Source organism: Amphiprion ocellaris, chromosome 8 (genome assembly GCF_022539595.1).
Source record: "Amphiprion ocellaris isolate individual 3 ecotype Okinawa chromosome 8, ASM2253959v1, whole genome shotgun sequence".
Taxonomy (NCBI): Eukaryota; Metazoa; Chordata; class Actinopteri; family Pomacentridae; genus Amphiprion; species Amphiprion ocellaris.
The window spans coordinates 14,437,863-14,465,387 of record NC_072773.1 but is presented as its reverse complement, the minus strand read 5'-3'; the positions used below and the strand labels follow the sequence as shown (position 1 = coordinate 14,465,387).

At 39.5% G+C, this 27,525-nt stretch overlaps 1 protein-coding gene across 4 annotated transcripts in view; it reads right to left on the bottom strand.

Moving 5' to 3' along the window:
• The window catches only part of LOC111579122 (plexin-A1), a 323,692-nt gene that overhangs the window by 9,615 nt on the left and 286,552 nt on the right, over positions 1-27,525 (bottom strand). For all 4 annotated transcript variants that reach the window (XM_035955446.2, XM_035955448.2, XM_035955447.2 and 1 more), the window contains exons 22-32: positions 23,775-23,872; positions 23,208-23,366; positions 22,694-22,760; positions 15,797-15,943; positions 15,045-15,204; positions 14,160-14,263; positions 13,953-14,049; positions 9,300-9,490; positions 5,862-6,031; positions 4,850-5,062; positions 866-1,016 (exon numbers count right to left, since the gene is read on the bottom strand). In XM_035955446.2, the coding sequence (XP_035811339.2) occupies positions 866-1,016; positions 4,850-5,062; positions 5,862-6,031; positions 9,300-9,490; positions 13,953-14,049; positions 14,160-14,263; positions 15,045-15,204; positions 15,797-15,943; positions 22,694-22,760; positions 23,208-23,366; positions 23,775-23,872 (1,557 nt within the window). The remainder of the gene's footprint in view (positions 1-865; positions 1,017-4,849; positions 5,063-5,861; positions 6,032-9,299; positions 9,491-13,952; positions 14,050-14,159; positions 14,264-15,044; positions 15,205-15,796; positions 15,944-22,693; positions 22,761-23,207; positions 23,367-23,774; positions 23,873-27,525) is intronic.

Genomic DNA, 27,525 nt, shown 5'->3' with positions numbered 1-27,525 from the left:
TACTGTTTCGCACTAAAAAAAAGGGAAAAATTACGAGTTGTTGTTATTTATCGGATGCTATGTTATGATTTTACTGGTTCGACCTACTTGAGCTAATTGGGCTGAATATGAACCCTGAACTAAAATGAGTTTCACACCCCTGACCTAAGTCAATCAGAAGCCCTTTTGCTCACTACACATACTATATGACCGTGTATGATGGTGGCATCATACAATGATCAATAATTCTATTTCAGATAGCATTGAAAGCAGTGCTGTCCTTGTGTAAAACGTAGCTGGCGTGTACGCTACCTACCACACTAACTGATTAATAACAGCTATTTGGTTCCACAACATTACTACCACACTATGCCAAAAAATATAGTTAACTTAGATACAGATACTTGTAGTGATGCCACTGCTCAACACTGTTAGTGTAAACATAGCAGAGGGGTTTTGATCTTCTTACCTAAGTCTATGCAAGAAAGCAAATAAGCATGTTTCTCAAAATGCTGCACTATTCCTTTAAGAGATTCCTGGTTTGTGTAAAATTATTGAGTTTTAATCAGCTGGCCAGCAGCTGTAAAATGCTGTATGTCTGTATCTTCAGGAAAAAAAAAAGAAAATCACATAAATTCTGTTAAGCTCCATTAAGTTCATAATGTGTTGAGCTCATGCCCTAATGTGCATCCTAATGGTGGTAATACCTTCCAGCCTGTACTGATGTGGACTGGTTATCAGTGTAATTGAATTAAAATGACCTTATGGTATTAGTCAAGACAAGTAAAGGAAGAGAGGGAGAGGAGGAGGTGCAGTAGACCCTTCTGAGTAATTACAGTGTTCTTCCTTTCTGTTTGATTCTGTTTGGGATCCAGTGGGAGCTCACCTCGTCTTTGTATTTGATGATGTAGGAGTAGATCTCGTGCAGCGCAGACATGCTGTTGAACTGGCTGAGGTGCAGGCGGGACTGCTCTGCTAGATAGGCACTCATGTCCTGATCGCTGATGGCTGGCATACGGGAGATATCAGAGTAATACCTAGAAGAGAGGTCAGACAGAGTTTTATGAATCGCCCCATTTGCATTCCACCCAAAGCATCACTTACTGTCTCAACTTAGCGGTTGTTAAATATCCCAGACGCAAACAGCAGCAGCTGGTGGTCAGGCAGCAGCTCACAGGGGGGACTGATACAGATTGATGCACATTTCCCTACTCGGTATTTAGCTGATGTTTCAACGCCTTGTTAAAGGACACTGTGACAGGACAAATGGTCATGTCTTTTAATTTTGTAGATTTTATTTCACTATTCTCTTGTGACTTTATTAAAAAAGAGGAGATTAAAAAAGAAAAAAGAAAAAACTTTTGTCGTCAGTCTGTGACTGAGGCATTACTGGTTTAGTTTAGTCATTTAAATTTATTCAAATTTATACAAAGCAGGTTACAGCATCAACTCATATATATATATATATATATATATATATATATATATACACATACATATATACATATATATATATATATATATATATATATATATATACATATATACATACATATATACATACATATATATATGTATAATTGTGACTTAAAGGTTTAGCTCGATAGAAAGTAATATAAACAAGAAAAGCACTGAGAGAGCACAGAGCACTGTGCTCTCTCAGTGCTTTTCTGCCAAGGCTACTCAGTCGTCGTATCATTTCCGACGAATGAAATATTTAATAAAAAATTACCTTGCGCTGAGCACAGGCGTGTGTTATGCATGTGTACGTTATGTACGGATACCGAATCGTGTGACCGAAATATGTAGCGGGCTGCGGGAATTGATTGGACTCTGAAACACCCCTGCAATTTAATCAATTGTTCCATGTATGATTTCCGATGGGCAAGTCCTGATAAGTCTGCAGCAGTTAATTTGTCTGCTGCCTGCTGACGTAGTGTTCACTTGTAGTCACAGTTAAAGTGACGCCGTGCCGCTATCTCACAATGATACAGAAATCTTTAACAAATCCAGACTATAAGCTGCATCATTGCCAAAATCTAATCTCTTGGTCCTTGTGTCATTTCTGACCTTCCCTAAAAATTTCATCCATATCTGTTAGTTACGGTGGCCGAGAGGTGCAAACCAAATTTACATAATGCAAAACACTTTTACAACCTCCAAGACAAATTTACAAGCGACAAAACACTTTTACAAGTCCAAAAACACTTTTACAAATCCAAATTTAACCGGAAAGGGAATATCCCAACTCCGGGGTTGAACCGGAAGTGATGACGAGAAGCGGCTAATGCACTCTGTCGGTCTGATCTGCGCCATTTAAACACTCTAAAGACCGACCACACGAAAAACAAAACCGCGTCAATCGGTTCATATGTTCCCCACAAAACGGGCAAAACATCACCCGCTCGCTTGGTTCACCATTAACAACAACCAAAAGTTCCATTAGCCGCTCCTCGTTGTCATTTCCGGTTCAACCCCGGAGTTGGGACATTTCATTTCCGGTTAAATTTGGATTTGTAAAAGTGTTTCTGGACTTGTAAAACTGTTTTGTCGCTTGTAAATTTGTCTTGGAGGCTGTAAAAGTGTTTTGCATTATGTAAATTTGGTTTGCACCTCTCGGCCACCGTAGTTAGTCTGTTTTTGAGTAATGTTGTGAACAGACAGACAGACAGACAGACAGACAGACAGACAGACAGACAGACAGACAGACAGACAGACAGACAGACAGACAGACAGACAGACGGATAAACATACGCTGATCGTCACATAACTTCACCGTGTTCCTTGGTGGATTAAAAATAGGAAGATTTTGCTTTTAAAAAACAAATAAATCAAATTTAGCACCTTTTCCCATTAACATCATTTCCATACATTCCTTCAAACTGATGTCTTTCAGTTTTTTAGAACATCACCACTTAATATTATCAACTCAGCACTGCAGACTGCATCAAAGGAGGGAAAAGTTCATCGAAAGTGAGACAGTCAACAATAGACTACATTAAGAATACATTCCAGGACTGAACTGAACACCGTTTGAAGAATCCACATCTCATCTATCTCAAGGTCTGCTGCAGCAGGTAAAGTGTAGGTTAGGAGGCATGATAGAAACAAGGTTCAGCTGCACCCAGTCAACGCTCACCTATAAATCCTTATCCCACACGGCCTCCAAACGCTCCCTGGAAGCTACTCCTGCAGCACATTCAAATAAGTTGCTTGACATAATTAAATGACCCTCTTACCAGGATCAGTGTTTATTGTGAGGAGGGTTAAACACCCAAGTTATTTTTTAATTAATACACTTTATTTAGTGTTCCGCAGTTTTAGCATCAGCATTTGATCAGAAAAATCACGACTTTCATCATCTCTTACGCCATCACCACCTACTGAGGGAGGGGCTGCTCTGCTCACTGCCAAACAAAGAGTCCAGGAAGAAGCTGCCTGGAAAAGCTACTTAGAGACTATTGGACTCTTCCCCAAAAAGCGTAAACAATGACTGTGGCAAGCGCAGGTGGTGCATTAACTTATCTTGTGTTTAAACATTCTGGAACTGAATAAAAGATGAAGGGTGAACCAGAGGACGTTTTTCAGTGAGCTTCCCTTTGGAAAGACAGGGCAAACAGTAGCTATAAATCCTTTCTTTAACCTGTGTGTTTTCTTTTATTAGCCTTCTACTTAGACAAATAAAAAAAAGCAAAGAGATTTTCTTGTCTTAGAAGTGAATTCATGCAGAGCTGGTATTACTACGTTCACACTCTCTATATACTGTGTTTTATATTTATAAGCCTGGAGCGAGACAACTGTAATTACAGCACATGATTTCTTTGCTCTAATTAAATCCAACTATGTACTCGATGCTTTAAATGCCAGAATCAGATAACCTGTAATGTCGTAATAATCTTACAGCTGTTTTTGGCTTAGTAGTTTAATAGTGTAATTAACTTTGGTCTGAACAATCCACTTCATTTTTCTTCCACCTTCCTGCAGCTCACGGTTAACTTTTCCATTCAGCATTTAGCACTGTGGATGTATAGTGTTCTCCAGTCAATTGTAGTTAATTAGGGTCCGAGCGACAAAGGTGCGTAGGACCCTCTTGAAACCCATGGTTTTCCTGTTTCTAATTTTTCTCTCGTTTTTTGGCCTAAAAATATTTGAAAATGTGTGTAAATTTGCACAAGCATCAGGACTGGTGAAAATTTGATATTTTACGGCACTTGTAGTTGTAAGCCAAAATGTCTCAATAGCGCCATCTGGAAAATTTTAAACAGGCTCTACGACCGGGACGTTTCATCTGCAGCTATGAAATTTAGTAGGTAACTCGTCACGACGCACAAAAATGTAGTTGACAACCATACCAAAAACACAACAAGAAGTTGGCCATTTTGAATTATGTGACATATTTTGGACCAATTTTTGCACAATTTCAAAGCTCTAATCTCAAACAAAGTAACCCCAATAGACCTCAAATTTGGCAAGGATGCACACCAGGCATGGTTGGTTAAAAATTCTCAAAATGATCTGCAAAAGGCGTGGAAATGGTGGCTGGCGGAATTTCAACATTTTGCCATGAAACAGGAAGTGCTGTCTAAATAGCCTGTAAATGCACCGATCTGCCTCAAACTTTACATGTGTGTTCAAAGTCCGGCACTGATAACATGCCTAGGCTGATACACATTCACAGTGATAGCGCCACCTGGTGGACAGTTTTGATAGGTCGCCATCAAAAAGGCCATAGCCGAAATACACTCTCCGTCACAGCGCCACCTGGTTCACTTGCTTTTATTTGTTGACCAGCAAGGGTGTGAGGACCCAACCAACGCTGTCCGCAGCTGTAATTCGAATGGTATGTTGCATGGATTCAGCTTCAACTTACCTCTCTACCCAGTTCTTGTAGTTGGGGATGTCTTTAGCGTAGAGAAGCTTATTTGAAGGCGAGTCTTTTCCTAGTTTGTGCTCAGACGTTGAACAGGAGTCCATGAAGGTCTGGGCCACCACAGATAAACAGGCATCTGTGATACTGTTCTTATGGATGTCAAATACAAACTGGGGGTTCTTGATCACGTTCACCCAGAATCGCAGAGGAAGACTGGAGAGGGAAAGAGGAAATACAGAAGAGGAGAGGTGTTTTTTAAACAACCACGTAACCATAAGTGATTAAGTGCTTTGCTTCTGTAACTTCATTCTACTATTATTCATGTTATACTATTTTAAAATTAGTCAGTTGTGAGCATTAAATATAAACTTTTCTGATGATTGATATTGTTTTTATTGTAGTGTTGTAAGTGGGTGCCATAACAACATCCAGGCATTGTAGCAGCTGTCTAATGAAAAATGCAGAACTTTATAAAAAAGGTTCACCTAACTGCTGTGCAAATATAGAAAAAACACATTAATGAAATAAATGTAAACAAATAATGTAAGGAAAAATATTGCAATGCTCATCTGAAGATGTTATATTATTATTAAATCAACCAGTAAATTATTACCAAGCATCCGACACAGCAACTACTTTAATTTTCTATGCATTTTGCAGACTTGGATTTATTGATTTAATTTCAGGACTACATGCAGTGAGTGCAATGTTGTTCACAAAGATTTTTACTTTGCAGACGTTTGCAGATGGGCTATATAACATTAACACTATGCCCCAGTGGCCATTTAAATACGCTCTTGCATGCAATTCCATTGCAGTCAGCCACTTTCAGCTGAGCAGAGACACCGATGCAAATATCATGAGGACCAAGAATGAAGGCACCTGAAGGTCTCGACATGTCGGAGGGGAAATTTCATTGCACTCAATGTGGTTCTGTCTTGGGATACTGTACATCAGTGACAATGCATTTTTCAGTAGCTACAGGTAAAAACAGAGCAACCAGCTCACTTACCAGTTGCTCTTCCAGGTATGTCGTACGTCGTAGTCTGTGATTGAGTGTTTGTCGGCCTGCTCGTCCAGGAAGTCGAACATGTACTTGATGGCGAGTGGCAGCGCGCTGCCTCTGTGGGCTGTGCTGAAGATGGTCTCAAACAGGTCGTCTACAAACTTCTGTAACGTACCCTGAATGCAAGAATGAGGGGAAGAAAAAAATTATCTCAGAGACCGTCTTGCTACAAATGTAAATTTGTAAAGAACACTGTCCTTGTGAGTTTTGTTAAATTTGAGTGTGATTTAAAACTGCTATTTCTAAGGTTCTCTAAAAACAATTGTGATAATTAGAATATGAAATTCAGTTTTCTGTTGCTTTTTTAATCTATTGGTATTTATTTGCTGTATTTTAGCAACCAGCTATCGATGAGGGAATGAATGCCTTGTAATTGTGCTGCCTACGCAGATTAGTGGTCAAAATCATTGATATTAAGGTTTTAAATTGCTATATGTGAACATAAGTAGAAGTATCATATCTGGCAAGCATTTTGGCATTTTAAGCACAGGTGGTTATTGTCTGTACCTTTTCCCTTATTGTGGTAATCACACTGACCTTTGTTTTTTATAGTTTGTTTTATTTGCAGTCAAATTGATTTTAGTCACTTACATGTTGAGTATTTTTGTGCTGCTACTCAGGATCAATCTAAACATAACACCACCCTTGAAAACCTTAAGAGAAATGACATCAAATTAACCTATTAATAAGAGGACGAGAAGAAGATCTTGGGAAATATCAAACAAAAGAAAGACACATGGCTATACTATTTCCTGCCACTTGTATCCACAGCACCTGAATGGACCATGAGTGTGTACATTTTAGTCTGAGTGGCCCCAGTGGGAATCACGGGGCGACTCTGGCTCTAACTTGCTCTGCCCACCACCCACAAATCCCAGGCCTTGGTCTAGAATGGTGCTTTCCTCCAATGACAATGTTTTATCATAATTGCATCAGATGTAGCTAAATGAATTTCCCTTACAACACAATTGTTTCCCCGACTTCTCCACCTGGCAGAATCTATTACTGAGGAAATGTTTGGAGATCGTATTTAGTCAGTCACCGCAAATGGAACAGGATGGATTTCTGTCCCAGTCACAAATGAAAATACTAAGATCTGCATAGACAAGACGCCTGGGCAGCCAGGCCCAGAAAGACAGCCACGGAGAGACAAGGACAAGATGAGCTTCTCAATTGCATTTGCTTCGCTATTTTTTCATCATGCATGTCCAAATCTTCAATCCCTCAACAAATTACCTGTCTCCTGACACCTCCTGTATCTGCCTCCCTGCACTCTGTACCACAAGCACACCTTTTATTAATCTGTTTTTTTTCTTATTACCAGTGGAAATTGAAATGCAGGCTCACTTGTAACTGCTGCCCATTGCTATATTTCCTTCCTCTCTTACAATTAGGGAAGAGATAGTGAATTGAGAGACAATCAAGGAGAGCAGGGAAGACAGCCCAACTAGCTGCTACTGCAAGATTCCAAGACGAAAGAACTGGTTAGAAGTCTGTTTATCCTTGTGAATGTGTGTGTCTATGTACATTGGCAACCAATTTTGTAAGGCAAATATTATAAAGGCTATTTTTCCAAGCAATCCTTCAGTGTTTTTCTGGTTTCACGTCAAATCCCCACAATATTTAGCAAGGCTCAGGTTACCCAGATGCAGAAAAAGCCAATCTTAAACCCATGTCAAGCTGAAGATCACACTCTGGCCTCACAACTACCTTTCCTATCCAAAGTTTGAGACTCAAACCAACCACTAAAACTCCTATCTCTTCTGTTGGCGATGGAGCAATCATACTCGACTCCACCTGTTATTCTCACCAAATCACTTAACTGTCTCAACACAGATCTCAGCCCGAACCAATGATATCTCAAAATGGACGATGGGCTGTTCCCTTCAGCTCAGTTTCTACTAGCCTCAGCTCCTAGTGATCTCAACTAGTCCTGATGTCCAACATTAAATCGAGTCTATGCAAAAAGATTTCCACCTGTGCTTTTTCAATGGTCCCAAAGACCTATTTCAATCAATCCAGCTCTCTAAATTTGCTGCATAATGTCTTGTGTTTGACTGTAAAATACATATGAAGTCTTGTACATTTGTTGTGGTATCTAGTTGTGCTAACAGTTGGAATCTTGTTTATGGTCAATAGTGTAGCAACTCAAGAAGGTGGTCGACCAGACTGCGGGCAGTTCTGTGGTTTCAAGCAAAGAACATTATAGGGGTTTAGCTTACAACTGGCCACCACGACAGAAACTTCTGTGGTGGTTAATGGCCTCTAGCTAAAGCTTACACATAGAAGATGTATCATAGCTGCTTCAGACAGCAGTCCTATAATTGAGAGGCTAGTGCAACCAATCATCTTTCAAGAAAATTGTCTCCAGTGGTTTACTATCAGTATACAGAAAAAATTTAACAACACCTGTATTTTTTATGTTCAACTACAGTGATTGTGTATTAGGCTTAGGCCATCTAACCTTCCTGAACTCCCTCAAACAGGTTTACAACCGCTTGTCATATCATCACTGTGAGACAGGAAATCTCCATCTTGTGTGTGGTCTTTAAAAAGCCTTTCTTATTTTCTTATGCACTTGTGTGTTACCCAAAGCACTTGCAGCCTTGTGTCCAGCAGAATTTGGGTCTGAACGTAGTCAGACTTCTCCTTGATCTACTGTGACTCTAATTGTACCAAATTTATACATCACTTGTGGCAAGCATCAGCCACATACACTACCGTTCCAAACATAACTTAGAAATGTCCTTATTTTTGAAAGAAAAACTGTTTTTTTCAATGAAGAAAACAGAAAACAGAAATCCAGTCTAGACATTGATAATGTGGTAAAGGACTATTCGAACTGGAAACAGCTGATTTGTAATGGAATATCTCCATAGGGATACAGAGGAACATTTCCAGCAACCATCACTCCTGTGTTCTAATGCTACACTGTGTTAGCTAATGGTGTTGAAAGGCTAATTGATGATTAGAAAACCCTTGTGCAGTTATGTTAGCACATGAATAAAAGTGTGAGTTTTCATTTAAAACATGAAATTGTCTGGATGACCCCAAACTTTTGAACAGTAGTGTACATAAACGGAACTGCATACATAAATGTATATGTGTACCTAATTTCGGACTGTTAACGACTTGAGATTTGATGATGTGATATAATACCGTTTAAGAAAACAAAGGCCTAAAATTAAGTAGGTGAGGTAAATAAATTGGTCTGTGAGCTGTTAAAGCTGAAAATAATCTATAAATCTGAGTTTCAGTGGTGACTTTTAGTGTCCCTCAATGGTTCAAGTGCTGTTGGAGAGTTTTTCCACCCTGACTGGAATCCACTTTAAAAAAAAAAAAAAAAAAAAATACTGTGGTATAGTTCACTCCTCTGTGTCTCACTTTTGTAGCTAGCAGCCTGGTCAGGTAGATCTCAGAGACCATCTTGCTCCCTCGGTCGCCTTCCCTCTGGTCTGAATGGTCGTGGTTTTTCACCAGATGCCACAGTTTGGTTCCACTTTCCAGGTCAGGTGTTATCATGGGTGTTCGGGATCGTAGGCTATCTGGACTACTGGCTGTCCTCAGCATACTCTCTAAATAGAGAAAAGCAAGATGGAATGATTTTAAAAAACTGTGCCAGCTTCTTTTAGAATCCATGTGATTCTGAGAATGAATAGAGGCAAATTTTCCTTGTTTAACTGACCTACAATCATCCAAAACACTGTTTTTCTTTAATATTTCTCACCACCCCCTTTTCTCTAGCATCTGTTTCATTATTTATGTTGTGACTGTCAGCGTTGATTAAAGTGAAGCAAAGAGATATCTGCAACTGTTCCATTTAGGATAGAGCGGGGAGAAGGAACCAGGGAGGTGAGATACGCAGGGAGGGAGATGATTATCTGGAAAGCAGGAATGAAAAGATGTGGAGAGTAAAAAAAAAAAAAAAAAAACAGAGAGAGATGCTGATGCAAGTTGCCATCTCTTTTTGCTTCGTGAATGGACAGAGAAAAGCATGGATGAGAAGAGAGAAGAGAAGTAAATGATGGGGAGATGACAGGAAAAGGGGGGTGGGTGAGCTAAATGGACAGAGATACAAAAAGGTCAGGAGAGAGAGGGGTGGAATGGAGAGTAATGGGAGAGCATGGGACGGAGAGTGAAAGAGGCTGAGTGGGATGCTGTCTAGTGCTGCTGTTGCTTTTGCCAGCGGGGTGCTGAGTGGCTTTGATTCCAAACTCATCATGACCACTGGTGGCCAAAATTTTTGCCTGTACAATAGCCCTCTTTGAAATGCACACATCCATCCACGCGCACACATCGACATTGTGACAAATTAAACAAAATAACAAAATTCAATAAAAAAAACTGAAAAGAGGGAAATTAAAAATATAAACCGTTAAACACATTTTTAATAAAATAGCTGCAGCTGTATACTTCAGCAGCGAGAGATGATTCATTAAAAGAAAACCTGTGATTTCAGAAATTTAATTTTCCCCTCACTAATCCAATACTCATATACAGCGTAGGTGTTGTTTGGTGTGTTGATTCAGATATTTCTATTCCTATTCAAGTCAAGGCACAGGCAAATACAGGGCCTATAAAAAGCGTCCACCTCCCTTGGAAGTTTGCTCCTTTTATTGCTTTTGAATACTGTATCATAGTCAATTAAATATGGCTTCTTTTTATTATAAGGATTTAAAAACAAACTTTCATGTCAAGAGTGAAAACAGACTTCTATTAAGTATACTAATTAATTAAAAAATGTCAAATCACTGATGGCATAAGTATTCAGTCCCTTCAAGTCAGGAACTAGTAAATGCAGCTTCAGCTGCAATTACAGCATTAAGCCCATGTGAATAGGTCCCAATCAGCCTTGCATATCTGGACACTGCAGCTTCACCCCATTTCTCTTTGTGAATTCCTCAACCTCTGCTAGATTGCACGTGGATCATCAGTGAACAGCTCTTTTAAAGTCCAACCACAAATTCTTAATTTGATTAAAGTCTGAGCTCTGACTTGGCCCTTCCAGAACATTCAACTAGTTGTTTTTAAAGCACTTCTGTGTAGCTGAGGCTATACGCTTCAGGTCATTGTTTTAATGAAAAACAAATCTGTTCCCAAGTTGCAGAATACATCATGTTGTGCTCTAGGGTTTCTGTCTACTTTGCTGCATTCACTTCCCCCTCGACCTGCACAAGTGTTCTGGGCCCATCCTCACGTCATGATGCTACCACCACCATGCTTCATGGTGGAGATGGTGTGCCAGAAAGCTGAATTTTGGCCTAATCAAACCTTCTTCCAGTTGACTTCAGACTCCCCCACATGCCTTCTTGTGAACTCTAGTCTCGCTTTAAGATTAGCTTTTCTTAACAGTAGCTTTCACTTTGCCACTTTCCCATAAAACTTTGACGGGTGAAGAAGAGGCAACAGTTGTTGTCTGCACAGTCTCACCCAGCGACTGAAGCTCGCAGCTCTTTCAGAAGAGTCATAGGTGTCTTGGTGGCCTCTCTTTTTTGCACGATCATGCAGTCTGCTCTAAGTAGACTTATGCATGTGCCATTTTCCTCCCATTTTCTTTTTTTGAAAGAAGGGATTCAACTGCACTCCAAGGGATATTCAGTGACTCAGAAATCGTCTTGTATCCATCCCTCGATTTATGCTTTTCAATAGCCTTTTTCGCAGAATTTCCTGGAGCTTTCTTTTGCTTTTATGGTGCAGTTCTAGCCAGGAGTGCTGATTCAACAGTGACTGTGCCTTCCAGATACAGGTGTCTTTATGCTACAATTACTTAACACACATTCACTGCACTCAGATGATATTTATTTCACTACTTGTGTAACTTCAAGCACTAACTGGCTGCAATGGTGTTGAATGAAGTGAGTGACTTTTAAAGGGGTCAATACTGTTCAATCACTTATTTTACATTTTATATTTTAATGAACTTACATCATTTTGCTTTGTAGAAATCTGTTTTCTGTTGACACGACCACCTTTTATTTTAATAAATTCTTGTTAAAAAAGCCAATGCTGAAAAGCAGTAAAAGGGGAATTATACCAAGGGGGTTAAACACTTTTTTTTTTGGCACTGTAGATGGAGTTCTGTTGGGTATTATTACCATTCAACAGAATCCGACACATTTGTTGTCATGTTTAATAAAGATTTCAATAAAGATGAATCCAACCATTTTTGCAATATCGCCTAAATGTCAAATGATTCAAAATTGTCACATCTCTTAATAATTGCATTATTTCCAAGTTGAATAGTAGCATATTTGCTTTTTATGTAAAAAAAAAAAAGTCAGTACAGCTTCAGACTTGTGTCAACCTGTGTTTATACTCAGCCTTTACCAAATTTCTGGAGAGATGTTTTGCTGTTTTTCAGTTGTTATTTGCTGGATGGGTTACCTTTGTAAATAAATAAAAGATTTCTGCTGGATTGTCCACGTCATAGTTTTCCTTTTTTTTTCTTTAGAAACTCTTGTTTGGCACTGTGCTTTGGATGATTATCGTGCTGGAATATTGCTCTGCCATTCCTCTGCATTTCTTAAGTCATGTTCATGCAATTAGGCTAACTAGAATTCAACGCTGTACTCACCTCTTTTTTTCAGTTGATCACAGGTTTTCTAACTTCTGCAACAGTTACTCAAAAAAAATCACTTTTGTTGCATTCAGTTATTACATTGGGGTCTGTATTTTTTAATATAATCTTTCTAAAGTATTTGTTTTTGATTGTTCATAAGAGAAAATACTCTACTTACTCAACTTAGAAGTAATGCAATTGTTGAGAGTGGATACGATTTTGAACCGTTTGGCATTTTAGCAAAATTTCACAGGAGTACACTCACTTCTGTTGTTTAATGCATGTGAAAGTAGTCACTCACAGCAATGAATCCTCAGAGAAGCCCTAGCTCTCGGGAACCTTTCAATGTTTTTCCGCTTTCTGTTTTGCATCAGTCTCTTTGCTGTCACTTGCATTGCTTTTGGCCACAGCAGGTTGCTGGCTGCTGTGACAAAGCCTTAAAAAATTCACTCTGCACTACCTGGCCAGCACCAAGCAGCAGGAAAACATACAGACAAGCTGGTGAACATTGTGGCGAAATAACAAGCTAAAAAGGGAATTATTTCCACTGATAGTGAGTGCAGCTCTTACTGTTGGATGCATACACATGTAGCTGTATGCTATTGCTATGCATTTGACATGTGAACATAAAATAGCATGTCAATGTCAAGGTTACAGCTAATTTCTTCTGCCCCCAAGTTGACAAAAAAATTATAAAATCACTTAGTGCACATTTAAATAAATGTCCAAATCATAGATGATGTGTTGAAAATAATCATTTTTACTAATGTTATCCTTCTAATGAGTCTGTGACTGGTTCGGAGCAAAAAGCAGAGATCTCACTTTTCAAACATTTTTAGTTACTACGATTCAATCTACATGGAAAAAAAAGTGTCAGTTTTCAAATTATAAAAACACACACACAGAGAAAAGATGAAAATTTGCACCTAAATATCTATTCTTAGTACGGGTAGTTTTGGGGGAAGCTACGTTACCTTGGGGCTACAACAGATCAGTGGTAGTGATAGCAGCTGTGCATGCATTCAGGCTAAAATCCACTTAGTATCCAATCAGGGTCCCGCTTTTTTCTTATTACCACAGAGTAATTTATCTTCTAAATAGTTGAATTTTCCAGTGAAATATACCATATTGATGCTGGGCCTTTGTCTATCTGACTGCTAGGTGTCCTCCCTCTCTCTCTTTCACTCTGTCAGCTGAGGATCGAGGTGTCTACTTTAATGCCTGTCATTTACGGACTGCTTGGAAATAGCCGTGGAATAGCCTTGGCCTGGGTTGATGGCAGTGGATAAAAAGGATTGCCATTCACTCAGAGGGAGGTAAAAAAAAAACGGAGTCCAATCATGGCCATGACAAACAAAGACAAAGAGTGAATGAAAGAGAGTTAGATGGTGTGTGGGAAGGTAGGCAGTTAGAGAAATGGGAATCATTGACAGAATGATTTAAATAGGATCAAGTCAAGACGAGAATGGGAGTCGTACCGTATCTGCTGAGGCTCTTGGTGAAGGTGGAGGAGTTGGAGATGTTATAGGCAGAGTTTTGCTTTGGCACAAGGGCAATCACTGAGCCATCTGTTACCTGCATAACAAAAACACACACGCCAGAATACTCCGTGTATGAATCCGTCTCAGTAGCTTGCTCTTGCTTGCCTGTCAATGCATCCATGTATTTGTTTTGTGCTTGAGTACCTGATAGTGAGCCAGGGTGTTGAGTCGTTTCCAGTCATTGTCGATCTTAGTTGTTACATCTTCATCCTGCAGAATGATTCTGGCCATCCGGCCTTGACGCCACTCTTCAAAAAGAGGGAACAGACGTTGACAGCAAAGAGTTTGACACACAAACTCCATGTGTATGTGTGCTGCTGGCCTTTAAAATGTCTTGCAGCGAGGCCAGCCATCTTTTCAATCCTTTCTAAATGCTAAAATCATATTACTGCTTTCATGAACTACATGGAATACAAGTGTGCACAACTTCCTGTGGTTCTGGTCTGCATTTGCTTTCATATTTGCAGTACACTTCTTTATGTCACATAGGGCTTGTCAGGTTTTTTTTTTTCCAATTTACATTTTTAGAGATATTTAAGCATATATAGTTATTTTTTTTATTTTTTTTTTTTTTTTTTTTTTACAAGCAAGTAGCTATTTTCAGCATAAAAGTCCTCACAAACATTTTTTAGGCCAATACAGCAGACAGACAATATTAGCACTTAAAGAACCATATTTTTTCCACAAGAGCTGATTGAGAAAAGGTAGAGGGGGAGGCGAAAAAGAGAGCACATAACATTTTTCACGTGACCAGAAACTCAACTTCAGATGACATTTTTTTTTATTTTTATTTGGTGTATGCTAAGTGTTTACTGGCACATCCACCACATTAACTTCACATGCTAATATCATGTCATGTGTACATGTTTTTTGGCCAAATACCCTCAAAAGTTCTTGGACGTCTGGATTTGAAGGCATCCCTCAATATGTAAAGGGGCCATGTTTAAGCTAAAACATAGTGTAAAGCCACAGTAAAGTATACCTTTGCACTTGTTCATACAATCGCAAATGCATGTAAGTATGTCTTACCGAGGTCCATGTCAGAAGCTTTGGGTCTCTGAGAATAGGGGCTGCCTTTGTACACAGCATCAAGGAGCTTCTCTTTGACCTGAGTGATGGTGTCACAGTTCAGACACTTGACCGTCACTTCAGGTGCATTCTCATTCTCTGGGTTTACGCAGTGCAGCGTCTGACAGAAAAAAAAAAAGTAGAAACAAAGGGAAAATGAAGCAGACAAAAGAAATTAAGCACAATCAGGGATACTGCAAGGATGGTGCCAACTACTGAGATGTTTGAATGGTTGTTTAGGTGCATTTGGATGTACCTGACAGCATTTTCACACCTAGTTTGTTTACAGCAGCTATTGTAAAACCTGGACATTTTCCTAGTGTGTTTAGACTGTTTGGGCACATAATACCTCAGCATTCACACTTGGGTGCAGACCAAAACAACTGTAGCCGACCCCGCCGACAAGTAGGCTTGTCTGCATGTTTCTAATCCAAACCTGAAGTGCTTTGGTTGGACAGACAATATGGGTAACAGTGGGCAGTGCATGGGCCAGTTTATGGCCAGATACTGAAGCTTTAGTTGTGTTTGCTAAGTCAGAAGACTCCTGAGTAATTAGGGAAATGGTGTCTCTGACATTTCTACACATGGTTAGCTGGAGTTTAAATTTTTCATCACTGTCAAATGTGACCAAAGCTCAGCAACTTCTCGAGTGATTCAGACCACACTCTGCCTAGCAGATGAAACAGGCCTCAAGACACAGCACATTTACTGACCAGTGTTTTGTAGTCAATCTGTTGCCTGATGAGCTTGTCCTCACTAAGCGAGTAGCGGGCTTCTCCTGTGATGGCGTCTATGGGTCCCTTCTCCATCTGCTGCTTGATGGCACAGTAAAGCATGAACAGAGGCTCCCCGGCACACTCCTGGTGAGGGAGAAGGAAAAAAATAAATGAGTTATCTGCAGTTCAAACAAAGAATGGCTTCCCATTCACAAATGTTTGTATTTGAGTCATTGTTAAATTCCTAAACGGATACAATTATCATGATAAAGAAAAGATTCTTAAAAATCCCCCAATTGTGTGTTTAAATAAATAAATAAATAAAAATATCCCATGAATTATCTCACTATCCTAAATGGGGCCATGTCCTGTCTGTTCAAATTCACATTTTTGATTTACTACCTTAAAAATTCAAGACCTACAGCCGGAGTTGAATACAACAAAAGCCAGTATGCCTTTTTTCCCCCCTGAAATTCTTTTCTCTTTTTTTTTGTTGACTTTTTCAGTGCTTAATTCTTCTCAGCATGGACAATAACAGATTTCTAGAGAGATGTTCTTCCATTCTTCTTCAGATATATTTTTTTCAGCTGCTCTTTGCCGAAGCGGTTGTGTTGCTCTATCTTGCTCTTTAAAACACCACAAAGGTGCTCAATGGGATTCAAATCAGGAAACATACTTGTCCAGGTCATAGTTTTCTCTTATTTTTTTCTTCAGAAACTCTTGTGTGATTTTGGCAGTGTGTTTTGGAGTGGTATCATGCTTGAATATTCCTCTTCTGCCAAGTTTCTGCAGACTGGGAGTCATCTTGTCAGCCAGTATTTTGGTATCCAAAGGCATTCATGGTGCCATCTATAAATGTCATCTCCCCAACACCTTTTACACTAATGCAGCCCCATTTCGCACACTCCCACCTCTGTGTTTTACTGTTAGGAGTACTGTGGTATTTCTGGTTCAGGTTGACACCAAACATGCTGGACCTCATCTGAGCCGAACAAATTTGTTTCAGCCGATCAAAAAAATCCGCTTCCAACAGCCATCAGGCTTCTTTTCATGTTATGTAGCAAAGTTTTGTGTTGCAGTTTCGTGCCGAACGACAAGCGAGGGTGTTTTTCTGGGAGTGCATCCATAGAAGTTGACTTTATGCAATGTCCTTCGCTCTGTCTGAGCTGTCACAGAAACTCACATATTCATCATGCCAAATCTGAAAAACTTGCCTGTCTATTTTTCAGAGGTAGATTGTACAAGTACCAGACTGTCCATGGCATCATTTTTGGAGAAAACCACTGCAGTTCTGATTAAAAAGGACTATGGCTCATTCTATACCTCCTGATTACTGCTGCAACTGTGTTTCCACTGATTTTAGTTAACCACTGAACCTCCTGTATCCTTTTCCACCTTTGTGAAGTTTAACAATAACACTTTCAATTTCTTATGGCAATTCTTTTCAGCGTGGAGCCATGCAGAAATGCAGAAAGCCATGTCTTGAACATGAGAGTTCTGATGCTCACAGGGCATTTTAAAACCCTGCTCATACAATCAGGTCGATTAGAAATCACAATCTGCTCAGTTTTGTTGTAGTGATCACAGGATTTATAACTAGTGTATCAGTGATACATTCGAGTACATCCTCTTACTTGTCAACTTAGAAATACATGTTAAATGATTCAAAATTTTATCACCTCTCCATTTTTGCATTCTGTGCACAGGGATGCACTCACTTGTGTTGTATACTACACTGAGAATACAGTTCACCTGATTTCCATCAAGTCTTATGAGCTAAGATCTAAAAACAAACTGTGGTTGGTGTGTGTTGTGCAGTCAGCCAAAGCAGAAAACATTTCGTGTTGCACAACTTTGAAAATTGATTAGGAAAAACATTTTGGAATTGCAAGTGTGTATTCATCCTGCAGAAAGAGGAAGCTGTGTCTGTAAATACTAGCAGTGAAATAGATTGACATTGTCAGCTTAACAGAAAGTGAAATAAAAAGTGTGGTTCATTTTGGTAAAAAGATTATTTCTCTAACAGAAATAACGTATTACTGGATGCTTCAGTCTGCAGCTGCTATGGAAATCAAGGAGAATCACATGAAAAATAACATGTTGCTTTTCTCAAGTGTTGTCTTCTGTAGACACAAGTTTCCCTCTAACTTGCCTCATAGTCTCTCTGTCTGTGTGTGTTGGATAAAATAGTGCCACAGATTTTACATCTAGTTTCCACAGACGCTGAATTTCAGATGCAATTTTCTCTGCCATGGTGAGCAGTCTGAGGTGATAAATCAGGTGCAGCAGCTGCTTTTCTCTCTCCTTCTCTCTTTTTTTGTACATATCAACTTTCCTCTTTCCATTTTTTCTTACTTTTCTGAATAAAAATGCTTTAAAATACACATTGCTTGAAATCAAATATGCAACTTTTAGCTCTGTTGATTCTCCTCTATTTAACACAACATCAGTGTGGACCTTTGAAACGAAGGACAGATGTAATTGGACTGTTTAGTGCATAAAAAGGACATAAACCCTGAGCAAATACACACTATTCTGTGTTCAATAGCAGAAACCTTCCATTGCAATTAAACAAGTTATTTGTAAAGGACATTACTAGTAAAGTAGTTCTCTAATGTGGATCTTAGGTTAAGAAAAAGGTAAGAAAGCAGCACACAGAATATAAGAAAGCATAGAAAAATGTTCCATTGCCAACATAACTTTCTGTTCCGAGTCCTAATGAAAAAATCCATCCACACTCTCCTTACCTATTAAATCTCAAAAAAAAAAACCAAAAACTAAAACCAAAGACATTTAACTTCACACCGGTATAAATGAGCCATCTTAGGCCTTGAAATCATCTTGAAATTCTGTTTCAAAATGTGAAGAACACTGCAGTGTTATGTAAACGTCTTTCATTCTGGAGGAAGGCAGCGTTATATAAATCTGTTCAGTCCTCTCTCATGGTTGAGCTTTTGTGACCAGACACAGATGTTATAAATATGTTTCCCACTCTCCCCTCCATCAAAGACACTTGCCAATCAATAGTGTCATTAGTCATCACTTGGGCCCAAGGAAAACACTCCCAAGTGAAGTAGCAGCAGTTTAGAGGGGAGAGAGAGGACACATCACGGCCAATACTCATCCTGACGAGAGTTTAATGATCGACCGTGCAGTGCTCAGGGAGATACTTCAGTGTGTGTGTGTGTGTGTGTGTGTGTGTGTGTGTGTGTGTGTGTGTGTGTGTGTGTGTGTGTGTGTGTGTGTGTGTGTGTGTGTGTGTGTGTGTGTCTGTTGGAGATGCATGAGGTCCAGATGAGAACAGGGGAAAGTACTAATTTATCTGTCTCACCTTCAAGCACACTCAACAGCTCGCTTCTTCTTTCCAACACACACATTTCTCCTTTTTCTCCCCTTTATCCCTGCAACATTATACTGTCATTTCATCTTCCTTCTCTACTTTTTCTCCTACCGTATACAAGAGAAGGGAGTACACACCTGCCATCTAAATGTCAAATGATATAAAACTCTATCAGCTCGCAATATCTGCATTATTGCCAGGCAAAACAGTGGAATATTTCATCTTAAGAACAATCAAAAACAAATGCTTTAGAGGAATTATAATAAAAATACAAGCCTCTGCGACAAACTGAAATCAAACTAAATTACACACACCTGTGATTTCCAATTACCTTAACCATTGGTTATGAAATAACACCAGGACTCTTTTTAGTTTTGTACCCGTATAAGTTATGCTTGTCTGCATGTCTGCATCATGGCTCCACGCTGAAAACAAGAAAACCTAAATATGTAGCGGGCAGCGGGAACTGATGGGACTCGGAAACATCCCCCACAATCTAATCAACTGTTCCTTGTATCATTTTCGATGGATAGCCCTGATATGTCCACAGTGGTCGATTTGTAGTAGGATCGCAATCATGTGATCATCAGCAGGCAGCTGACGTAGTGTTCACTTGTTGTCATAGTTACAGTGACGCCGTGCCGGTATCTCACAATGATACAGAAATCTTCAACACATCCATGGATCCCGGCTATAAGCTGCATCACTGCCAAAATCAAATCAATTAGTCCTTGTGTCATTTCTGACCTTCCCTGAAAATTTCATCCAAATCCTTAAGTCCGTTTTTGAGTAATGTTGCGAACAGACGGACAAACGTATGCCGATCGTCACATAACTCTGTCATGTTCCTTGGCGGAGTAATAAAAGCCGGAAGAATTTTTTAAAAATCTGATTGTGCGACTTCACAAAGATGAAACAGGATAAGTGATTAGGAGATGCAGATTGAGCAACGCACGTAATCAGAACTGCAGTGGCTGTTCTGCTAAAATGACACCATGGACAGTGCACTAGTTGCACAATCTAGCAATCAGTGCTTATCAAAGGAAATCATGCTTTCTGTGATGGCTCAGCCAGTGTGAAGGTTATTGCACATGACAAACTTCTATGGACAGTGCCCAATAACAATATTTGGATTGCTCTTTCAAAAAAAAAACTGCAAAATGACACTTTACAGAAAAAAGCTAAAAGAACCCTGACAAATCTTGGGAGCACATTCTTTGATCAGATGGCACCAAGATAGAGTCCAGCATGTTTGGCATAGATCTGGTCAGGACTACCACAGTTAATGCATAGTCCTGACAATGAAGCACAGAGGTGGGATTGTGACGGCATGGTGTTGAGGAGATGACATTTATAGATGGCACCATGAATGTCTGTGTATATACGAAAATACTGACTGACAAGAGGAATGTTCGAGCATAATAACCATCTAAAGCATAATGGTAAAATCTAATCTAAACTATGGCCCAGCCAAGTATGTCACTTAACTTGAATCCAATAGAATGCCTTTGAGGTAATTTAAAGAGAAAGACAGAGCAACAAAACCCCACCAGCAAAGAGCAGCTGAAAAAATAGTCTCTGAAGAATGACAGAACATCTCTCCAGAGTTTTTGCAGTCTGCAGCTTTACTGTTTGCTCTCATAGTGTCACATTTTAGCAACAGCAGACATCTGTTTCCAAAGATGTTTGCAACCTTTGACAACAGGTCATAATTTGTAGCTTTGACATCAGGCAAAAAGAGCCACTGGGAAAGACTGATCATACAGTCGGACAGTGTTTCGATACCCACACCTACCAACCATTTCAAATATTGTTCATATTTTTTTTACCGTTTTATTTAAATTTCTTGAAATTTCAACCCTTTTTTCAAGGTATTTTTTAAAAACCTTGAGATCGCAGTCTGTTACTTGCTACTATTTTTCTTTTTTTTTTTACTGATTGCCCCATCTCCTAATGTTTGGATTGTTTTCTTCACGTCTTCACCTTTCTTTTACATTTTTTCTTCATTCTTTATTATTTGCTCCTAATAATCCCTTTCAATAAAAAACTTTCACGTTACCGGTCACCCGTTGTCTTTCATTACTTGAATCCTCTCCCTTCCTCCTCCTTTTATGCTCCTTACACTATCCTGACTTTTCCCTTTTAACTCTTGCCTCCTCACCTCCTTTCCTCCCCTTCCTCCTCTTCCTAACTCCTAATTGTCGTACCCCCCTCTATTTATCTTCCCTCTCCCCCACCACCTCTGTTGCCCACCTCTAAACCCTTCCTCTCCTCAGTCTCTCCCCTCCCTCGTTCCACTGACACACTCTTTAAGAAGCTCGTTAGCATCTAGGCCAATTAGGTGGGCAGCTGCTAACGAGACGGAGCGAGCAGATATTACGCTGTTATGATTCTGCTTCGGCTTTCCGCCTTTGTTGCTCGGCCGCTGCATGCTTGTCTACGAAATTTGCCTTTACTCTGCATACCGACTTCATTAAGGCTGCCTTAATTGCATGCTGACATTTACATTCTAAGGATATAACGATGACGCCTGCTGCACTGAAAAAGGAATAGGCTCAGATTCCTACATTGCTAACAATCAGTGGAAATTATTAATCAGCAATGCACACATCTGGAATCCTATGCATTCATTATTATCTAGGTATAGAAGTGGGAAAGTAAAGGGACTTAAGATGTATTGCAATCTTGTTTTGCGTAGAACATAATCAGCAATACAACACCCAAGAATAATATCCAATTTAATGCCATCACATACACAGTTTCTCCCTGAAAGTACTCCTTCGCGCCCTTCTTTTTCTGCTCATAACATGACTCCGATAAACATCGCTTTTCACTCTTAATGTGATAAGGATTAGAATGGCTTATGAGGACAACTTCAAGTCTTACAATGTGTAATTAAAGTGCAAAGAGGTGAAGGGAAAGCGCTGAGACACATCGGAAAACAATGCCTGGCATGCTTTGGTAAAGTGGGCTCTGTAGCAGCGAGAGACGTGAGGAGGGGATGAGGGATGGTGAGGATGAAGGGAAGAGGCGTGAGGACGGCGTGAGCGACATCCCACCCCCTGGTGAGGCGAGTGACCTTAAGGCAGAGGGGAAACTGACAGCGGAATAATGACAACAGAAACAACACAGATGAAAGACAGATCAGAGGGAAAGAAGATGTGAGCTAAAAGAACAACAAAAAGATCAGTGAAGAGGACATGTCAGCTACAAGAGCAAAATTAGGAGAGGGGAGAGGATCTGTGGACTAAAAAAAAACAAAAAACAAGAGACTTTATAAAGCAGAGAGGGGAAAAAAGCCTGCTTTAATGGTCTACTGTATGTGTACTGCATTGCTAAGAAAATATGCAGCCAAACAGGAAAAGCCTTTTAATAACCACAGTGAGATAAATGCAATAGAGAAATAATATAAGCCAGGGGCCCTTAACAGAGCTAACACAGAGACTGTATAAACGCTGCACAATATAAATCTACTTTAGGTGATAACTAACTGTTCAGGGTTTAAAAGAGACACCAGATGTATTAGATAAAGTTATTAAATGATCACGCCTTACCTTGAGGAACTTATACAGGAGGAATGTAAACCAGTTGGTCAGCATCTTCTCAGCTACAGACTCCGTTCTAACACAGGCGAGGAAAGGAAGACAGAAAAACAACAACGGCAACAAGATGAAAAAAAGAAAACCTCCAATTAAATAATAAGCAACATGACAGTGAAACCATGAAGAATTTGCTCGGGCAATTGGTCCACAATTTCCTAATAGCATCTATCTATTATTAATATCTCAGAAATTTCTCAAAAAGATCTACGTTATTTGTCTTAAATATTGTATAAAAGCAAGAGGAGTGACTGAACAGCTGACTAAAAGACTGAAATACGTAGTTATGACCAAACCATTATTCCCAAAATTAAACAGAAAACTTCTCATTTTAAGAAAAACTAACCAGAATTGAATAAAACGTATCACTCTAAGCTGTGGAAAAAAGATGAGTGGATTTCACTAAATGCCTGCATGACGTTGCACACTGTAAACTGTATTTGCTCCCATCTCTCCACATTTTCCTCACCTCCTGAGGAGCAGTTTGGGATGGTTTTTGCTCTCCAGGTTTCTATCTATCAGGTCAGACAACAGCTGTTTCAGGACTCCAGTGGCGTACTCCATCTCCCCCTGCAGGGCTGTCATGATCAGAGATGCCACATTGCCTCGGTCCCGCATTGAAAATGACCTAGAAATACATTCAAACTTAGAAAAAATGTAACAGAATTTCCCCACAAATACTATGCCCAGTTTTTGCTGTGTTACATCCATAGTTGTTTCTCAGAATGCCCATGCACCATGAACATAAAAGCAATCCATTTAAATATTAATGCACATTTAATCTTAATTAATTGGTGTTGTAACTCTGTTTTGCCATAAACCATTTGGCTTAGTGCTAAAATGTTTTCACCCCTTTTCTAACTAGTAATAAAAAAAACAAGTGATAAAAGCACACTTTCTACAAACAAACAATCTTTTATTGTTTTAATGTTTTTTAATACAAAAAACAAACATTAAAAATTAATTTGGGAATATCTTGGCAACTAAAAATGTTTATAGAAATGAAATACATGAATAAAGAAAGAGAAAGAGACACCTTTGTGCCTCCAAGGTTCGTATGAATGTCAGCAGGAAGTGTTTCTTCGTCAGCAGCTGGCCAAACAGTGTGAGTGCCTTCTCAACATTTGCCTGGACCTGAAGAAAGACACAGCAACAGATGGACGTTAGTACACAGACTAATTGCAGCTTAGAGCTTTAAAAAAATAGACAAATTTGTCTATTTTTTTTTTTATTGAAGAGTAGATATTTTGTCTTTAACCCTCTGGCAACTTTTCACTCACTGTGGGCTCATTTGTCACTGCACTATAAAGTCCTGCAACTCTATGGGAGCGACGCAACTATAGCTAGAAGCAGAGATAACTCAAAAATGTATATTTTGTGCAGTATACCACAGTATGATAAAACATAAAACATGAGCTGAATTTCTTTAATTGCTCCTTTTACATAAAAAAATAAATAAACACCAGGAACCAACATGTACAACTTTTTTTTTCCCAAGAGCTTACATGTTACCAAAACTGCAAAAGAATAAAAATTAAAAAAATAAATGCTGACACTACACACAATAGATATTTTGCCACTATGGCTTCCCAGTTACACCAAAGATTAAATTTTTACTCTGCCAAGAAACGCGACGTAGTTTTGTGACGATCGGCTATGTTTGTCTGTCTGTTATGCGCGTTTCACATAGACAAAGAATGGGATGCGGAAAATTGACGGATCTAGTGAACATGTACCTTTGGTCTGTTTATCTGTGCGCAACATTAATCAAAAATGGACTGGCAGATCTGGATGAAATTTTCAGGGAAGGTCAGAAATGACACAAGAATCAACTAATTAGATTTTGGCAGTAAGGCAGCTTATAGTCTTGATCCACAGATTTGTTAAAGATTTTAGTATCATTGCGAGATAGCGGCACGACATCACTGTAACTATGACAACAAGTGAACACTACGTCAGCTGCCTGCTGACGATCACATGATTGTGATCCTACAACAAATCGAACGCTGCGGATTTATTGGGACTTATCCGTCGGAAATCATACAACGACTGAGCAGCCTTGGCGGAGTACTGCACTCTGAGTGCTTTCTTGTTTGTTGTTGTTGTTTCCTGAATAATCTGTTTAGTGTAAACAGTTTATTTTTTGCATTTGTTTTCTTAAGTGAGAGATGAAATTAAGTGATTTTGATGAAATATCACAATTTTGAACTTTGCAACAAGTTGCCTAACAAAGTGGCATGTCAAATGAGTAGTCCAAATTATTATTATTATTTTTTTAACAGTTTCAGGCTCTGATAAATGCTGTCACTTTTGTACTTCAAAAAAATGCACAACCCCAATGTTGTCTTCATTGAAAAAAACAGTTTTTCTTTTGAAAATAGGGACATTTCTATGTGACCCCAAACTTTTGAACGGTAGTGTAACACGCCTTTCAAATCCACTGGTGGATGCTGGGGCTCAGATGGTAAAATACACTAAATCACGGGCCTTTTACGATCACTCATATTTTTCAAATAACTACAATGAATATTAATAGTAACTCACCATTTAAAGTTAAAGTATTACACATATTGCTACTTTTCTTTCAGAAGTAAATTGTGTGTGGAGTTTGTAGAACAATAGAAAGGGCAACATTTCTCTGTTCTCACCTTAGATCTGGGTTTAAGATGCATTCTGTACAAGCCTTGAATTTTTAACATTGCAACTAGTGAATGTGTTCATTTAATGAGTAAGAGGGAGTAGGAGGAATTTCTAATCTAGTGATTAAACATTTTGTAAAAAGAAAACACATCAGACAACTTATTGCTCAAAGCAGATAATTTTAAATGTATTACAACATGTCTCTGCCCTATGGAAAGAAATAGCTGTGACAAAAACCTTCTCAAAAATACAAAAAGATCACACTGGATAAAAATATACACAGCAAATGTAATTAAAACTATGAGCTGCTCTAAGCAAAGAGTGATCGTGAAAACATCGGCAAGCAGACGTTTCTTTTCATCATATGATGAGCCGAGATTGGCTTGTTAAACAGCAAGGTAAGACTGATTGGCTACTCCCTCTCCTGCTGTGCTGCTGTGTGTTTCACTTCTAATGCTTTTAACACACAATCTGACATGATTGTGTTCCTGACATCAGGGGGGTGCACGACTCAAAGCATCCTGCAGCTGAATATCGATAAGCTGAACATTTTAATTGTCATTCGTGGCCAAGTTGCACACACACTTTAGCTGTCTTGGCTCCCTGTGCACTCGTGCGCTGTCTTTGTAGGGGAATTTAGTTTAAAGCTCGATTCCTTCTTGTCATAATCACATTCGCTATTCAGCTAAATGAGTTAGATTACTTGCAAACCCCGACGACTCGCTGTCACTCTGATCTCGGCTGTTTTATCTTTTCAAGGAAATTTCGGAAACTGTCTAATCAGACTGGCGTAAACCAGCCCAGCATGAGAGAGACTCTTCTGTCAAACAGGGAAGGAGGGAAGAGCTGGAGAGGAGTGCGAGGAGTGAGGATGCACTGGGGCATAGCAGCATTGTGTGAGTGTGTCAGGGTTGGTGACAGAGGTGCACCCTGCTTGTTCCACTGGCTGGCACCTGTCACTACTTATCAACAACACACTAAAACCCCCCGAAGACGGCTTTCTGTCGCTCACTCGCTCCATCTTCCTCACCGCTCTAATTCTCTCTTGCGCACTTATTGTCGACTGTTTCACATCAATGGTCTTCTTTCTCATTTAAATTTCTCTTTGTTTTTGTGTGTCTCACTTACATACATACAGACACATCTCACTCTCTCTCTCTGTCTCACTCTCGCCTTCTATTGCCATCCCTTTGTACCACCCTAACATCTATTCTTCCTCTCCTCCGATGTGCCATAATAAAGTGTCTGGGCCTCTCTCTAAAGTGCTAAATGAGATTCTCGGGCCTCCAGGGTGGATACTGAGTGTGATGTGTATGTGCGTTTGAAAAGACAGTGTGTGTGCGAGACAGAATGAGATGAGAGAGAGACAGATGGAGATGCATGTACATACTGCACGGGCAGATTCTTCACCAAATTTTCAAGACAGATATAAGAAGGCTGCATTAGCATATCCGCAAGACTGTGGATGTGTGTGCACATCTAGTGAGGCTGTCAAGCTAAAGGAAGAGAGGAGCCACACAGAGCAATAAAGCTAGGAGCATTGGTTTACTCAGGTCATTGGATTACAACAGCAACCCCTGGGGGAAATACAGAAGGATAAGGAAGGACGTCTAGACATAACAATAAAGCACGAAAGCACCCTTTACCACCATACCTGCCTGACATCTCAAGCTAAAGGTGTGCTCACGCTTTAGGGACCCCGGATAATAGGAGATCGTGTCTGTAGTGGAGCCTGACCAATATAGTGGCTCATATAAGCTTATCACAGATATAGCCGTATCAGTGTGTATGATGTCTGACATGAAAAATTAGTTTTTACCAGAGCAACATGCTGACAAACATGCTTGGGGTTATTTACAATGATGGAATAGAGTCCATTGTTTACCACACTCTGAGCACAAAGTGTAGCACATGTGTACGCAGTGTCTTCATTGCTCTGTAGTTTGCTAGCTAGTATTTTTTAAGTGACTGGTATTTCCATCAATCTAGCCCAGGCATTTGTTTGCATCCCCTCCCACTAAGAGGAAGGAAACAGCACAATATGTGGATTTGCATAGAACATATTAGCTCTGGCTGGAGGATATTAATCATCACAAAAGTTTCTGTCATGGTGCCCGTTGATAACAAAACTCTCAGAATGCTCTCTA